At 35.2% G+C, this 16,966-nt stretch overlaps 6 protein-coding genes across 8 annotated transcripts; 2 read left to right on the plus strand and 4 right to left on the minus strand.

Annotated features, from left to right (window-relative positions):
• Positions 1–51: 51 nt before the first annotated feature.
• Positions 52–4,072, minus strand: LOC104739839 (aspartic proteinase A1). 2 transcript variants are annotated; one of them, XM_010460304.2, is made up of 14 exons: positions 3,918–4,072; positions 2,738–3,090; positions 2,592–2,652; positions 2,324–2,418; positions 2,119–2,231; positions 1,860–2,028; positions 1,732–1,771; positions 1,536–1,600; positions 1,328–1,441; positions 1,168–1,232; positions 871–1,027; positions 657–776; positions 475–563; positions 52–387 (listed from the first exon to the last, which is right to left on the minus strand). In XM_010460304.2, exons 2-14 carry the CDS (start codon positions 3,083–3,085, stop codon positions 303–305), a joined length of 1,521 nt encoding a protein of 506 aa, XP_010458606.1. In that variant the 5' UTR covers positions 3,086–3,090; positions 3,918–4,072; the 3' UTR covers positions 52–302. The 2 variants fall into 2 exon arrangements, with proteins under 2 accessions (XP_010458606.1, XP_010458607.1); XM_010460305.3 differs by having other exon boundaries at positions 3,798–4,069.
• A 727-nt stretch (positions 4,073–4,799) lies between these two features.
• Positions 4,800–5,364, minus strand: LOC147927840 (uncharacterized). The gene is made up of 3 exons (XM_087484389.1): positions 5,344–5,364; positions 5,145–5,252; positions 4,800–4,953 (listed from the first exon to the last, which is right to left on the minus strand). The coding sequence occupies exons 1-3, from the start codon at positions 5,362–5,364 to the stop codon at positions 4,825–4,827; spliced, it is 258 nt and encodes an 85-aa protein (XP_087340515.1). The 3' UTR covers positions 4,800–4,824.
• A 1,350-nt stretch (positions 5,365–6,714) lies between these two features.
• Positions 6,715–8,324, plus strand: LOC104739840 (wall-associated receptor kinase 3-like). The gene is made up of 3 exons (XM_010460306.2): positions 6,715–7,616; positions 7,817–7,858; positions 7,969–8,324. Exons 1-3 carry the CDS (start codon positions 6,797–6,799, stop codon positions 8,097–8,099), a joined length of 993 nt encoding a protein of 330 aa, XP_010458608.1. The 5' UTR covers positions 6,715–6,796; the 3' UTR covers positions 8,100–8,324.
• A 12-nt stretch (positions 8,325–8,336) lies between these two features.
• LOC104739841 (putative pectate lyase 2) lies at positions 8,337–10,093 on the minus strand. Its single transcript, XM_010460307.2, has 4 exons — positions 9,378–10,093; positions 9,188–9,291; positions 8,952–9,090; positions 8,337–8,856 (listed from the first exon to the last, which is right to left on the minus strand). The coding sequence occupies exons 1-4, from the start codon at positions 10,068–10,070 to the stop codon at positions 8,635–8,637; spliced, it is 1,158 nt and encodes a 385-aa protein (XP_010458609.1). The 5' UTR covers positions 10,071–10,093; the 3' UTR covers positions 8,337–8,634.
• Positions 10,094–10,869: 776 nt separating this feature from the next.
• On the minus strand, positions 10,870–11,920 carry LOC104739842 (uncharacterized). Its single transcript, XM_010460308.3, has one exon. It carries the CDS (start codon positions 11,562–11,564, stop codon positions 11,139–11,141), a length of 426 nt encoding a protein of 141 aa, XP_010458610.1. The 5' UTR covers positions 11,565–11,920; the 3' UTR covers positions 10,870–11,138.
• A 1,895-nt stretch (positions 11,921–13,815) lies between these two features.
• On the plus strand, positions 13,816–15,796 carry LOC104739843 (uncharacterized). 2 transcript variants are annotated; one of them, XM_010460309.3, is made up of 7 exons: positions 13,816–14,257; positions 14,351–14,417; positions 14,655–14,701; positions 14,934–15,021; positions 15,119–15,252; positions 15,345–15,443; positions 15,535–15,796. In XM_010460309.3, the coding sequence occupies exons 1-7, from the start codon at positions 13,982–13,984 to the stop codon at positions 15,607–15,609; spliced, it is 786 nt and encodes a 261-aa protein (XP_010458611.1). In that variant the 5' UTR covers positions 13,816–13,981; the 3' UTR covers positions 15,610–15,796. The 2 variants fall into 2 exon arrangements, 1 of the variants encoding a protein (XP_010458611.1); XR_015580198.1 differs by having other exon boundaries at positions 13,870–14,257; positions 15,143–15,252.
• The last annotated feature ends 1,170 nt before the right edge of the window (positions 15,797–16,966 follow it).

The raw sequence follows: 16,966 nt of genomic DNA on the forward strand, positions 1-16,966 counted from the left end.
CGTTGTGTTTTCTTTCGAATCATTTAATACGTATGACAATATTACAAAGCATAAACAAAGGAGGCAGGCTTTTTATTAAAAGTTTTCACCATCGAACTTACTTAAGCAGAAGGTATTTACAAAGCCAATGCCTTCAAAACTACAAAGGCCTTTTTTTCGTTAGGAAACCATTAAAGATAAAGGACCTGCGCCACCATTTCTACCACGACTCAAAGTCTTTAACTCCAGAAAACATACAAACAACACTTTGAGACACAGATTGTTCATACTAAAACCATACCCGAAACCAACCCAACCCGTGTTTACGCTGCCTCTGCAAACCCGACCTGTTCGTTACCAAAGTCAAACACGGTGTGGTATTTGCCCATGAACACATCTCCCAAGATCCTGTCATATTATTACCACCGTACTTGAGGTTAGAAAAAGGAAGCAATGAATAAGAAACTGTACTGTGTAATAAAGTCAAGGGTTTACCAGAGAGGTCCACGAGGTGGAGCAACATCGAGTGCAATAAACCCACTGATGCATTGTGCCGCAGGCCCCTCGCCAACTTTCAGAACATACTGCTCGCACAATACAAGTAACAACAGATTAGTATATGGAGATGATGTTCACTAAATAATATGAATCTTTTCCTAAACTGTTCAACACCATACCTCCTCTGGAGCAAGATCAAAGACTTTGCCTCCTATGGTGAGTGAAACAGTGGGCAGTGTTGAGAGTTGTGTACAGTCCACTGCAGACTCTCCCATTGGGCTTGGAAGGCGTTCACAAAGCTGTTAAGAAAACCCACAGAAGTCATTCACTAATCAGGACAACAACAATAACTATTGTTTGCCAGAAGTGTTAAAATGGACACTCATTGGTTACCTCGTTAATGTAGTTCAATATGCGCTCTTGAGTCATGTTCTGCCTCAACTGGCTCTGTATCCACACAACTGCCATCTCACATGCGGAACATGCAGCATCTCCAACACCATTGGACAATTTGGCGTTTTCTTTGTCCACCACCGACTCAATGCCCATACTAAAGGATTGAAATAAACATACCAAATATCAGAAGATCAGAAGGGAAAAAAAGTATTCCAAGATGAAGATCTTGATTAATTGCAATGTTTAAAGATTATAACTTCTCTATAAACATTAATGAGACGAGTGGAACATTACCTGACACCACGGGTGCCATCGAAAGTACACAGACCAATCTGCGAGCAGATTTTCTTCGGTTGGGTCTGCAACGCCCAAGGGAGACGGATGGTAAGTAAAAATAATTTTCACAATATTTGATTTGTCACACAGATTTTATTAGCTAGTCAAGCATACTAACCTCAGACAAAAGTAAATCCAAAATGGTCTGCCCATATTGATCCACAACAGTCTTGCACTGCTGGCTTACAACTCCAGCCGCACCAATAGCATGGTTTATCATGGTGATAATAGTCTACACAGAGAAAAACAAAAATAGAAGTATCACTACAAATACTATTTAACTAACCATAATTCTATAAAGCTAAAGCCACTTCGTTCTTGCTTACCGTTGGACCTGCAAGCAAAGATGTACCAGAATCTGCTATCGCAGAACAGCCACTTTCACAGAACCCTGTATAACAGCAACTCAAACTTTAGAACCAGCTCTCACCAGCAAACATACATAAGTAGCTAAACCTTTTTGAATTTGTTAAGAAAAGCGATATATGTTATAAAGAACGAGGATTTCAATGTTACACATACCAGTGGGTGCGCCGCCAATGAGAACATCACCCATGTCAAACTATAACAAAATACATGTATAGCTTGAGTTAGACAATCACAGGAAAACATAATGAAAAACCCACAGAAGAAAGAGATGTATAACAAACCTGCCAGTAGCCCTTTTGTGTCACAGGAACATATGTATGTTGGCCCTTGAAATGATTTGGATCAACACCTCCAAATACAAGTTCACCACCTTCTTCCTCCTCTGCGTTACGGTTAAGCCAAAATGAAAAAACTGGTTCCTTGATAAGGCCTTGTTTAAGCATGTTGTACCTGTATAAAAAACAGACATCTTGGCATTAGATTAACACTAAAGGAATGTAGTAAATTCAACCCAATCAAAAGAAGAAAGTGCAAGCATACCAAACAGGAGCAGCATTTCCAACAGAGATCTCTCTGAATCCAAGACCAAGGATTCCATCAAATTTAGCTACAACAAATGTTATACCAGGCTCCTTGGTTGCCTCGATAAACTCCTGATAAGATAGACAAATGTTAAGAAGGAAGGTCAACGATGAAGGACAAATGCAAAGTAAGAGTGCTGCGTAGGGTAGGATAGATAGTTTACCTGATCCTTGACAACTAAATCGCCAACGGTGACAGCATCATTACTAAAGAAACCAGAAATAGCACCAGTGCCATAATGTATTGCGGCAGATTTTCCTGCATCAAAAACCAGCGAGTTAGTTACAACTTCACAGCTCATATTATTAACAATGGTGACAAAGATCCTCTGCACATTAACATGAATTCTAGAGGCTGCACTGAGTGAAGAGTAAAGTATCTACCAACTGGGAAAGCCAAGTGCAGAAAGTTTCAAATGAAGAAAGACCAACCATTTTTCTCATATGTGCTTGAGCGCGACGACTTGTATTTAGGATGCAAGAGACATGCAATCTACACAAGGGACAGAGCACAGTTAGTTTTCTCCTAAAAAGTAACATAATCACAGGTAACAATTATAGACCAAATGTTTGCTTACTGAGAAATAGCATTTTGACGATGGCACCCAGAGGTTAGAGCTTCCAGTGTCGAAAACCACAGTGAACTTCTGAGGTGGAGTACCAATAGCGATCTCACCGTAGTACTGAGCATCTAAGTAATTCTTCAGGACGACAACATCAGCATCTCCGGAATCTCCAAGAGTGTAAGCTCTCAGGGGCTCTCCTTGCTTGGAACCAGCGTGTGCTGCAAGACGGTTTTTGGGATCCAGCTTAAGCTTTTTCAGGCCAACTCTGAAGGTCCCGTCATTGCGCTCAGAAAAGGCAGTGAAAAACAGCAGGAAGGACACAACGAGTGAAAGAGCAAGCGTTGTAGAGTATATTCTCATTTTGCCTATCCATTGACAAGATAAAAAAAGGAAAGTTAGAAAAGCGATCATCAAGCTGAAAATACAATACTTACACAAGTCAACTACAACTGTCCATATTTGGATGTTGAAAACATCATAAAAAAAACTGTAAAAGGTCTACGACTAAGTGACTAAAAATAGACTTACTCGGTCCTTCTCAAACAGATAAGGAAGGAGAATATTACACGCAACAAATTGTAGAAAAAATTACTACTATTAGATTACTTGGTCTCCCTCAATCAGCCACGAAGCACTAGCGTGGAAGATATAAATATAGCAAAATCACAAATACCCTGATAATAACAACAAAAACCCTAGAAACATCATCCATCCCCAAAAAAAACCTTAAACCATTTCAACCAGTATCAAGACTCACATGCAGAAGAATAATCATACATATAAGACTCTGAAAGTATCGTAACAACAATCGATCAGGCGAAAAAAAATAGCATACAACTAATTCTCATATTCTTAATTTAATGGAAACACAAATCAATTACACAGTCCGGTTACATAATCAAACCAACCTAATACATAACCACCGATGAAATGACTAGCGAAACCATAATTAGCCACGAACAATACAAGAATCGTGGACAAAAGAGCAAAATCTAAGCGAATCTACTAATCAGATGTTACAAAAATAAAACTATTCAGAAAAAAAAAAAAAAATATGAAACAAAACCCCTACCTAACTGCTCAGAAGAAAAAAAATGATCTATGAACAACAAAATTCACATAAGAGAATCGACGATAAAGAAATTGAAGAATCGATGAGTTTTTTTTAACATAAGAAGAGAGGAGAGCACACCAAAGCTAAGCACCAGATTCTTCAGAGAAATGAAATGAAAGGATTGTTGAAGAAAACTAGAAAGAGGAGAGATGGTTTTACATTTATGGGGGTGACTGTGACGAAGAGGAAAAGAGGAGATGCTAAATTAACAGCGCTGTCTCCCCATAAATGACAATTACAGGTGGGACCCACTGTATAATCCCGTCAAAAGAAAAAAAGAGAGATATTTCGTGTTGGCTAATCTTTCGTTTCGAGCCGTTGGATTAGTTATGATGTACGGTTAGATTTCGTCGTTGACGAATGGATAGGAAGGCCGAACGTATCACGATGTTTTTTTCTATTTAGCGAACAAATCAATCAGGTGTTTACGAAGTTAGAGTGGATTACGTGCTCTTTTGATATCTCAACCGTTGGATTGAGATGACTTTAAATCGAACGGTTTCGATTTGAAGAGTTCAATGTAATGTGATGTTTATATTGGGCCTATTGGAAGCCCAATAAGGTTTTAAGTAGATATGAACCTATTTTCACGTGGGATATTCGGAACTGAAGATCCCAAAACACGTACTATTAAAAGATTTTGGATGGCGCACCCATTGGCCATTCTGTCAAAATTACCTATATACTCGCCTGCTCTTTCGCGAGTGTTTTTCACTTTGTTACAACAACTCTATACCACGTACGTATTTATGTACATCATTACGCTCACGTACGTATTTCACTTTCTGGACCTTTTTCGATTTTGTCTCGTGGAAAAAAAAGAATTGACTATATGGACTTAGCTTGTTATTGCCTGTCAAAAACACTTTAAATTCACTAATGTTCGACTCCGACTACAAGATTATACAAAAAACAAAAAAAAACAAAAACAAAAAAAGAGGTCTAATAACTATACTACTACATTAACTAGTTGGCATAGCTATCTCTAGTTCCTGCGCAATATGATAACCTTTTTATATAAATCAGATTGCATCTCAAGTAAAATGTTATTCTTCTTCGTCAGTGTAAGAACTGCTTCGCTAAGCTTCTCATTCTCCGCTTGTAATTTCGCCAACTGCAAACAAAAAAAATTCAAATAGTTTACGTCAGATCAGGAAACCTATTCATACAAATTTTGAACTATAGTCTATGTAGTAAATTTTGACCCCAAAAAAAAAAAAAGTCTATGTAGTAAATTAGTGATAAGAAAGTATATATTGGTTAGCCAATTGATCTACTTTGGATGTAAGTACTGATTACTGTTACCTGTAATTCGGCGTTAACCTCAACTGAAGTTTGATTCTTCCGGGTTAGTGTAAGCGTTTCTTTAATTAGCTTTTCATTCTCCAATGTTAATTTCTTTAAATCCGCCATCTGAAGACAAAACAAAACATTAATACTACTGAAAATATCAATTAATAGTTATGAGATCAAAGAAATTTTTGTTCTTACGTATTGAAATTACCTTATTGGCACGATCTTCCATCTTGGAGTTGTCGATTTCACGGCCTAATCACGAATCCCTGCAGTGTGTTTATTTAAATCGAGCTTCATATATTTTTTTTTTTTTAAATCCAAATATAAAATCTAGGAAAATCTATATAAAAGAAATGAATTGGATAATTCTCTTCGATTAATTTCTATAAATCTGTTATAATTTCATTTTGCATAGAATTTGGTCCCTAGTTATATTTTTATTTTAAAAAACAATTGAAATTACTCTACTATTATTACTATACATGGTGGATCAATGCAATGTGGTGTTTATATTGGGCCTACCCCAATGCAACAGTATCCCATTAATATATAGTTTTAAAAAGAAAATATTTTGGATATTCGGAACTGAATACACGATATTAAAATTTGTATGGCGCACGCGCACCCAACCCATTTTCACTTAGTTACAACAACATTATACCACGTACGTAATTATAATGTACGTCATTACTCTCACCGATCCTCAAAGAAACGATCTTCTTGCGATTCCACTTGGAATAGGGTGCTTGGAATTCAAAATTTGTGAACTCCTCCGCTCCGCTGAGTAGCTAGCTAGCTCCATTTGGTAATTAACTTATATACAAGCAAGTGCCTTTAGTTCGATTTATCGAATGTACGTATTCTTAAGATCCAGCCTTATTTATTTGTTTCACAACGTGCGCGGTTGATTTTAGTTCCGGGCGCCATTCAAATAAAACGAATAAAAAAAAATGGATCAAAATTTCAACATTAGATTCGGTTAACTTTGATTTCAACATTAAATGGAGTATCTTATAAAAGTCGATAACTTGAAAACGCATGTAGTCATATTTAAACACATTCTTTAATCAGTAGATAATCCACCCACACTAGCAAGATTTTGTGATTTTTACTTTTAGTGAAATTAAAAAGTTAGAAAAATCATTAAGTGGCCGTGCACTATATATGTTTATAGAATTTTGATTTTTAAAGGTCATAATTTAATTGCAACATTATTCCGTTTTAATTGCTAAATGTCATTGTCACGGTTCTCTTTGAGCTGCGTACTATTTTATGTAGCCGCACAACGTAATCTTATAAATTAACGTGATTCTTATATTTATACTCTTATTCATCCATGTAATGTTTCTTTAATGTTTTTGTTCAAGTTATTATATATAGAGTTGTAATTTTTGTTCCAAGATAAAATTCGTTCTTTATGGTGTACTCGACATAATATCGGTATCAATACTTTATATACTAAAAAGAAAAAGAAAGAAGACTTAAAATTTATTTTTAGAGAAACAGAATTCTAAAGTAACTATTAACAAGCACATGACAAGATTGATTCTTAAACTCCTTAACAAGACATTCTGTACTTACTCAACACTTCACATTACCAAATTATAATCTCATAACTAAGACATGCCCAATAATCAAATCAAAACCCCTGATTTTTAGCAATGTCTCCACTTCACTCCTACTTAGTCTTCTTCTTCCTTCTCATGGCCATCATCCTTCTTCAATCATCAACAACATCATCCCAATCAAATCTCTGCAGATCTTCTTGCGGCAACATTCCAATAAATTACCCTTTTTCCATCGACGACGGTTGTGGTAGCCCTTACTACAGACACATGCTCATTTGCTCCGACAATAACACCAAGCTCGAACTTAGAACACCGTCTGGTAAATACCCTGTAAAATCCATAAGCTACTCCGATCCTCACCTTCTTGTCTCCGATCCATTCATGTGGAACTGTCAAGATCGAGACAATTTTAGACCCACTAGATCTTTCAGCATTGATTCAAGCACACACTTTACTGTCTCCCCTCAAAACGACTACTTGTTCTTCAACTGCAACCCCGAGAAAGTGATCGTCGAGCCAAAACCGCTCTTCTGCGAAAGGTTTCCAGATAGATGCGACTCGTCTTGCGATAGCTCAAGCTACCTATGCAGGCATTTGCCTGAATGCGGCTCTGCTTTGGGGTCTAGGGTTTCTTGTTGTTCGTATTACCCGAAAGCAACTCAGTCTCTTAGGCTCATGCTGGAGAACTGCGCGACGTATACAAGCGTGTATTGGAGGAGTACGGGTGTGGAGAATGCACCGTATGATCAGTTTCCAGAGTACGGGATTAGGGTTGATTACGAATTTCCAGTGACTATGAAGTGCCTTCTTTGCCAAGAAACTACTAAAGGTGCTGGAGTTTGTGGGTTTAATACGAGGACTCGAGATTTCCTGTGTCTTTGCAAACAAGGCAACGCCACTACTTATTGCAAAGGTAAAATACTAAAATCTTTCTTTCAATATTTTTTTCGTTCTAACTACAATTAATCTTATGTTATTAAAAAATACGTAACTGCTATTAGACATTATTTTGAGTTCTTATATAGATTATAAAATTAAAAAGTATGTGATTCTGATTTATACAGTACTAATACCGTAATACGTACGATTCAATCATTTTTGATAAATTTGCAGATCCAAGCCTCCTAAAGCATAAACACGTTGGAGCAATCGCAGGTAACTCACCAAGTTTACAATAATTACTATTTGAACTTTTAGGTCATCTTATTACTTTATGACTATACTTTTGTGACCTGATTTGAACCGGAAACTTTTGTCGCTAACAGGAACAGTGACGGCAGTTTCGGCGGCCGGAGCGATCGGCGTTGTGGGTGGAGTGTATTGGTACTTGAGGAAAGTGAGAGCCAAGGCTCCGGTCACTTGTGGTGTTCAAAGCAATGAGAACAGAATTTTCTAAAAGCTTTAATGAAATCATAGTTATACAAAGACAAAAGCATGGTCACACACTCACACTCTTCTTTTCTTCTGTTTCGTTCTTTTTTGTCTTTTTTTTTTTTTTTTCCTTTTTCTTTTTCTTTTTCTTTTTCTTGTCTTTTTTATCTTTGATTTTGTGTATATTACAAGTTTCGGGATAAACATTTTTGTATATCATATATACTAGTTAATTATTTTCGTTTTGGTCGAATAGTAAATCTGTTGGAATACCAAGCATATGGACATCAAATCAAAATACTATGTACTCTTTCACATAGTCAACTTCAAATCTTTTTGATTATACAAATCTTGAAAGAAAACAAAAATATTTAAATCCTCCAAGATAATACGAATTCCTTCCCGGGTACTGAAGAATTCACAAAACGCACCTCAGATACAGGAACTCCGCTTCGTTGTTTCAAAGGAAAGGAAATAAAAATTAACAAAACAAAACGTTACATACATTTATGAAACATTATATATAATCACTATATAGCCATATAGTTGAATATAATTAGTTAGCAAATCCTGCCGGAGTAGCAACGGAGAGGACCGGCGGAAGAAGTAAGAGAAGGGGCCAGAGATCCGTGGGACACAGGAAACCACTCTGCTCTTCTGTACAATGGTGTGACGGTTCCGTAGCCTGAAGGCACGAAGTAAGCTCCGTTCTTGAAAACGTCTTTGGACGTTCTCCATTTCCATCTCGTCCAATCATATCCACTATCTATTCTCTTTGTCACCTATAGATATACAAAAGAATTTAATCATATATATACTGTTGTAATTCAATATCATTGGCAATAGATACATTAGCATGCCTTAAAAATGAAGATACCTGTTTTTTGCTAAAGTCATCAGAAGCAACGAAGTAGTTGCCTTCACTAAAAATGGTTGGATCAGCACTTCCTCCGATCGCATACATTTGCCATTTCTCGTACCTATTGTTTGCTACGTGCGCATACCCTCTCCTCACTCTGCCACGTCATCAAGACATATTATCAATTACATATGCATGTCAACATTTTTCTAATCTGGTTCAGTTAAACTAAGTAACAAAATATTTATACTCACCTTGGCATCCTCTCAATGAGACCTGGTCCAAAATGGTTGAATGCAATTGTAACTCTCATGATCTTATCCTCCACATTATTGTCATTATGTCCGAGTAACATCACCTTCATAATAACAAAGTAAATTAATTATCATCAAATAATTAAAATACATTATAAAAAAGTTAAAGTTATGTAAGATATAAACTTACTTTATCATGCTGCGTGAAGTAGTTATTAGAAATAGTAACGGCCGTCGAAGCATGAAGCACATCGATCAAACCATCTTGACACCGAGAAAAGTAACAATGATCAATCCAAATATGTGAAGAATCAAAAATAGCGATTGCGTCACCATCTGATCCTTTCCGGCTGCCAATATGAGTCGGGCTGCTCCGCACTCGACCTGACTTACCCGGTTTACAATCATGGATACTTATCCCATGTATAATGACGTGGCTCACATGTTGGATCGTTATGCATGGACCATATGCAATTTCTACTTTTGCACCTCTTCCGTCGATCGTCTTGTAGCTGTTCATAATGAGCTCGTTTCGCAACACTATGACCATGTCACGTGAGAATGTGATCCATAGTGGTTTAGACTGGATCACAGCATGTCTAAGAGTTCCGGGTCTAGGGTTTTCGGGGTCGTCTGATGGGTTTGTAACCACGTAGATCGACCCGTATTTTCCCCCAACCGCAGCTTTTCCAAACCCTACCGCGCAATCCGCAAGGGCACGACGGTTATACGCCCAACTAGGATTTCTACGCCAGCAAGAATCGATAGGATTTAGTAATAATTTGGGAACGGTAGTGTAACCATTACCGTAATAAGCAGCTTCTACAAGAGAAGAAGAGAAAGTTGCAAAGAGAAGTGAAATTGTTAAGAAAAGAGAAGCCATTTGCTAGAAGATATGTAGGCTTCAGTTGAACTATATGTGTGCAAATATATATACACGAACGTACCTAGCAGCAGCTATTATAAATTGACAATGTATCCAATTTGAAAGATGAGAAGGTGGGACACACGGATGGTGTTGACTAATGATAGGAAACAATATTATCATTTGAACTAAAACTTCGTTCGCAATACTTCTTTGATCAATGCTCTTTGTTATAGATAGACGTGGTTGCACGAGCTTGAGATGACGATGGATTGGTTTGACTTTGGTTACATATCAAATTAATTATTATCTATATAATAAGTTTATTTATAAGTTAAACATGAAGTTTAGAGAAGAATTAGTGATCACTATTTCCTCGTTATATATAAATATAGTCAGTAGTCTACTCTATGATTCGTCAGTTTGGTATACAAAACACTGCTTTTTGACATGCATGGTATCGGCCGAGGCATACAACATGGTGCCAATGATCAGATTTAATATAGTGGTAAATACTTCAACTTGTTTAATATAATGGTGCTTTATTTTTTTAATAAGACTGAAAACGAGTAATATTTTTTAAGAAAAGTATATAGAATACTATTTGAGACGGCAATTAGAATTTAGAAATTGGCATCATCAACACTTTTCGTATAGGCACTAAAGTCAACTTCTGTCAAATCCGTACACTTCCTCGATCATTTTCACTTTTATGTTGGTATTACAAGTAGAGATTGAGATTATGATAATTTGGATTTGAAGTGGAAAATAAAGCTTCAAAATTTATCTTAAATAGTCCTTTTAGGTAGAAATAAGATAGTTAATAAATTCAAACTTTATTCAATAATAATACATTGGATTGTTAACATGCGTGAGACATGGGCATATAAATAAAATTAACAATATAATAATGATTACAAACTTTTACAAGACTTTCTATCTTTTATAGCAAGTACTCGACCTTTATTTAAGCTAGCTATATAATCTTTGAATGTCGATCTGTATGTATAATATGAATTTAATCCAATTTAAACCAACAAATTAAAATTCTTTTTTTTTAAATGACCTTTATACCGCATTGTTTCTTTATGCATAGTTGCACATCCCATAGGCACACGATCTCCCTTTCTTACACTTCTTAAAGCAACCTCCGCAGTGTCTCTTGTCAAACATTGGGTTTACACAATATCCGTTGCAACAAACCTCCGAGTATTGACAGCTCTTTCCACATCTTCCACAGTTCAATTTGTTGGTTCTCAGGTCGACGCACCTCTTACGACAACAATCACGACCAGGACTGCCTTTGAGACGACATACTTTGGAGCTTTTGTCACATGTCATTGCTGCACCTATACGTTTCCTACCTTTGTTCCTTGCAGTAGCGGCTATCTCTTGATGACCGTTCTTGTCTTGATGTTTCGCCTCGACCCTTAGCGGTTCGCTGAGTGTTATAGCAATGGCTAAGACCACTATGAGTACCATAATGAAATAGGATATCTTGAATGTATTCATTCTTCTACTTGTGGATAAGAAATCAAAGGAGAGAAATTACAATCAAAATCTTTGGTATCTGTTTGTGTTTGTGTGTGTATGAATGTTTTTAGGTGAAGAGTAAGGAACGACGTGAATGGGTATTTATAGACGAGAGAATGATGCATAGGTCAAAAGAAAAGTTTGTTAAACAATTAGGTCGTCTAAGAAAACTATTTGACTTTTTAAGACTCTTTTAGTGGAGTGGTCAATTTAACTCGAAGAGTTTACATTTCAGAAATGAGAAGTATAAAAACGAGTTAGGCTCGCGTAGAAGAAAAAAAGATTGAATAAATTTCTGAAATTAGGCAGAACAAAAGTTGAACACATGACATTCATTTTCTCACTTAGCAATTGTATAGTTTAGCTATAGTATCACTTACATATATATATCTCCAAATATATGTTATCGTAATTTCAATATCCAGGATATTTTGGAAATATCTAGATATTTTCCTCAGGATCAGACAATGATATATATATATATATATATATATAATGATATATATATATATATATACTCAAGTATTTATTATTATTATTATCTAAAGAAAAACTAAAGAAATAGTAATAATTTAGCAAAAAAGGTTATTCCAACTATTATTGTAACGTCTCCATCGACTCCCTTGGTGAAATTTATCACTTCCTGATCCTGACAAAGCAGATTAGTAAGTTTAAAAAGCTCAAAGGACTTATCTACTCAGTTTTTTTTTATAGAAAACCAATAACTAATTTTGTTAATTCGATTACAAATTATAATATTTCGATTTTCATAATATAGGAAAAGTATATGTAGATAGTTTAGTAAGATATGTTTTCTAGTAAGCCTGGGCATAAAAATCGTACTCGAATACTTAATCCGAAATCCGACCTGGAAAATTGGATTTGGGTTGGGTACGAGTTTGTTTATAAAACCCTATTGGGTTCTATTTTCTAATACCTATGGGTTCAGATTAGGGTTGGGTAATACCCGGTACCCGTTTGGGTACCCATTAAACCCGAACATATAAACATATTTATAATATTTATCATTAATATAATGCAATTACTTCAAAATTATGATTATAATTTTGAATATTTCATTTAGTTTTATACCTAAATATCAAAAATAATCGAAATATCTAAAATATTTTGTTATGTAAATCAAAATTTAACTAAATTTATTTAAATTTAATTATATTTTTTTTGGTACCCGGTAGTTCGGGTACTAATCGGGTTCTAAAATTTGTAACCCAAACTGACCCGAACCCGATAGTACCCAAACCGAACCAAACCCATATATCTAAAAATACCCAATAAATTCTATTTTTCTAAACCCGTTTACCCGAACCCGAATAAGTAATACCCGAACCCGAACGGGTTACCCGAATGCCCAACCCTATTTTCTAGAGTGCATACGGAACTCCACTATCCAAATTTCCCAACCGAACCAAGTCTTTCGTCTTTTTGTTGTACACACTTTAGCCTTTAGGTGCCATGTTTACGATTTTTTTTTTTTTTTCTTATTTTGTCAAAAGGTTGAACATTACTCATTTACTCCACAATCCACATTAGAAGTACGAAAAAAAAATATATACGGTGAGAAAAGGATACAAAGTACAATACAAGATTTCCGTAATACACGCTACATGAATCTTTGTTCAAACTTGAACAAAATCGGTTATGAGAGCACTCGAGTAGGCGTTGACACTTTGAACACTTGGACACTTGGTCTTGGTGGGATATTGGGACCCTAATATATTTTCGTATACAAGTACAAAATAAGTCACATTCAAAGGACATTACTGCAATTGAAAAAGTTGGGACTGTGACATTGTAGCACACAAGTGCACAACTAAGTTAACCATGCTCTCTCTCAGAGACTTGGGAATATATGAAAGACAATGCATATATGACTAGTGGTAAACAAACAGGATATTTTATGAAAGCCAAAATGAATATCAATCAAAGATATGTGTGTTCAGTTTCCAACAATTTACCCTTTTTCGTTCTCACGAACAACTTGTTTCATTGCTCTAAGTAATTGTAGTTTCTATAGCAAATATCTCATGACACTTATCTAAAATAGATATCTCCACAATAGCTGTAATATATTCAAATTAAAGCCGTTATCAGAGCACCAAGGGGTTTGACTCTTACATAGATAAATTGATTTCGGTTTGGTTTTACATTGGTTTTGGAATTACAAATTGATTTTGGTTCGGTTTACATTGGTTTTGAAAAGCAGAAACAATTTTAGAAACAAGTGCGTTAAATTAAAAATAAAGGTGACGAGTTCGATCCTCGAAAGTAACCATATCTTAGTTTTTTTTTTTTTTTTTCTTTTGTTTCAGTGGCGTCGCACTCGTAATCTCTTCCACAAAACTGTGACAAAGAAGAGATCAGTGATTGATTACTCGATGAACGTTCTAGAAAACGAAGAGAAGCCCGAGAACGAACACGTGGTTGAATCGGCTATGTCATCGGCGGCGGCGATTGATGGAGTTGCGGCTTTGAGATCGGTGTTTCAGCGAGTAAACCAAGCGGCGGAGAAAGCGGGTCGTGTGTCGGATCGGATACGGGTCGTAGCGGTGAGCAAGACGAAACCAGTTTCTCTGATTCGTCAAGTCTACGACGCTGGTCATAGGTCTTTTGGTGAGAACTATGTGCAAGAGGTCATCGAGAAGGCGCCTCAGGTTCTCATCTTTTTTTGTTGAATCCTTTGGATAATTGAAAACTGAGTAGAGAGAAAGAGTCTTGAATTTGATTTTTTTTTGGAAATTTTGCAGCTTCCAGAAGATATAGAGTGGCATTTCATTGGGAATTTGCAGAGCAACAAAGTGAAACCTTTACTAAGTAAATTTGGTTTTTTTTGCCCATTTCAAAAGTCTTACTATCATTAATACTTGGTTCTTCTTCTTCATGCAATCAGTTTTTTGAGTTACTAATTTGGATGTTAAAAACTCCACACTTGAGTTCTTCAGTTCGTTGGCACTAAATTTGGTTTGAATATGAGCCACTTTGTTTCTGAAATCTCTTAGTCTTTGGTATGTTCTGTTCTGAATTCTTTGATTTGGTTGCATGATTGATTAGCTGGAGTGCCTAACCTTGTGATGGTGGAAAGTGTTGATGATGAAAAGGTAAAAAAGTTCTCTTTTTTGTATATTGTAAGAGAAGGGTTTTGTTATTTGGTTTGTAACTGTTCTATAGCTCCTTCCAGGTGTTAGATAGCAAAAACATGAAATCTCATGGGTTTGTTTTGATGTGATGACAAGTAAAGATGCATTGGGAGTTCAATTAGATCAAACCATACTAACTTATGAATGAATATACATGTGCCAATCTCTGATTTTGTTTATATTTGCTTCATAGATTGCAAATACGCTTGATCGTGTGGCTGGAAACATCGGAAGAAAGCCCTTGAAGGTCTTGGTCCAAGTGAATACAAGTGGCGAAGAGTGTAAGAGTCTGAGAAATTCTTCTTCAACTTTAATTGTTTTCCAGCTTTCACCTTTCTTAATACTATCTGAGGTGATCATCCTAACTGAAACTTCCAGCTAAATTCGGCGTGGAACCCTCAGGATGCGTAAGACTGGCGAAACACGTGAAGGAAGCATGCTCCAATCTCGAGTTTTCTGGGTTGATGACTATAGGGATGGCTGATTACACTTCAACCCCAGAGAATTTCAAGGTTATATAATCTGTTTTGAACCTAACATGTTTGGTAATAATTTAGAACACTAAAAGGAGCTCACTTTCGTTTTTTATTATATATCTGTTTAGTTGCTTGCGAAATGCAGAAGTGAAGTGTGTAAGGAGCTTGGAATACCGGAGGAGCAGTGTGAGCTATCTATGGGGATGTCTGGTGACTTTGAGTTAGCCGTAAGTTGTTGTTGATTGTTGATTCAAGTAAAAAAGTTCTGAGATCTGCTCAAAATGTTAAGAGTTTTCTTAATGGCTTTGGGAGTTACAGATTGAACTGGGAAGCACAAATGTGAGAATAGGGTCTACAATTTTTGGGGCGAGAGAGTATCCTAAGAAGAAATGAAGTAAACTGGCGGGTGCTGAGATTGATTTTTAAGTCTGAACAAGAGCGTGAGGTTTTTAATGGTAAAAGTGTCTTTTTAATTTGTATACGCATTGTATTTGCTCTGCTTTTGCTTGTGACTACATTACAAAACAACATCTTGTCCTTGCTATTATTGATTCGACTAAACCCGTAATATTTTTTTTTATTTTTTTTATTAGAAGATAAGCGTCAAAAAAATATGGATAGAGAGATTAGAGTTTTGAAATCACAAATTCGTTAATGGAAGTTTTCCCCTTTTTTGTTTTTGATTTGCTAGCTCGAAGTCGGTCGTAGCTGAGGTGGACCGTGTGTATATATGGTTGTATATGTTACTATATTAATTGAAAAGTACAAAAATAAATCTAACCTTTAAAATATAGAAAATTACATTAAAATGTCATTATAAATAGTTAAAGAAAAAGATAAAATCATTAAGGGTAAAAAGATAATCAGTCACTGACTAAACAATTTAGTGTTACATAGGTATTCACTTCCTTTAAACAAGTTTGTTTTATAACAGTATCCTATATACAGTAATACTTATCCCCTCAACAGAAGAAGAAGAAACAAATTATAATATCAATTTAGCTAAAGAAAATAAAAAACATATCACGTTGATAATGGTAAATCATACATATTTACCGAATGTTTATCCCATTAACAGAAAATAATATTTTTTATATTTTTTCGAATAATTCCTTCACCAAAAGTAAGATTATACTAATAATCTTTTTTTTTAAATGTTAGTTACATCCTTTTACCATATTTCATATCCATAGCAATCATTGAATGATATTAACAAAAATTTAAACAATTTTATTTATCATTACATGCTAATATTTTATTGACAAAAAATTTCCATTAAAATATTTCTCTTGACAATTACGATTACCAACTATATACAAATATGTCAATTTAAAGCTACCCAAATACAACAACGAATTTTCAATTTAAAACAACATTATCTAAATTTTGTATTTTTTTTTTTAAAAAATATAGAAATTATTGTATAAACAAACAGAATTTATAATCACAAAATATTACAAATAACATAATAACAAAATCTATTATTACAAATTTACATCAAATAAAAAATTCAGTCCACGGTCTACCTTAGATTAATACCTAATATATATTTAAAGTCTCAATCCTTTGCTGATTAATAAATTATATAGAGACAAGACAATGTCCAACATACATTAAAAATCAAATTTGTCAAGTGTGTTTGTGTTTTAAATGACAAAAGTACAGTTGCCAAATGAGATTTGCAATGTTTGTTCCTATCCACTATTGTTTTTAGACGCAATTATGGATCGAAGTTTAATTAATCTGAAAA

This window comes from Camelina sativa, chromosome 14, assembly GCF_030686135.1.
Source record: "Camelina sativa cultivar CO46 ecotype springtype chromosome 14, ASM3068613v1".
NCBI classification, from domain to species: Eukaryota; Viridiplantae; Streptophyta; class Magnoliopsida; order Brassicales; family Brassicaceae; genus Camelina; species Camelina sativa.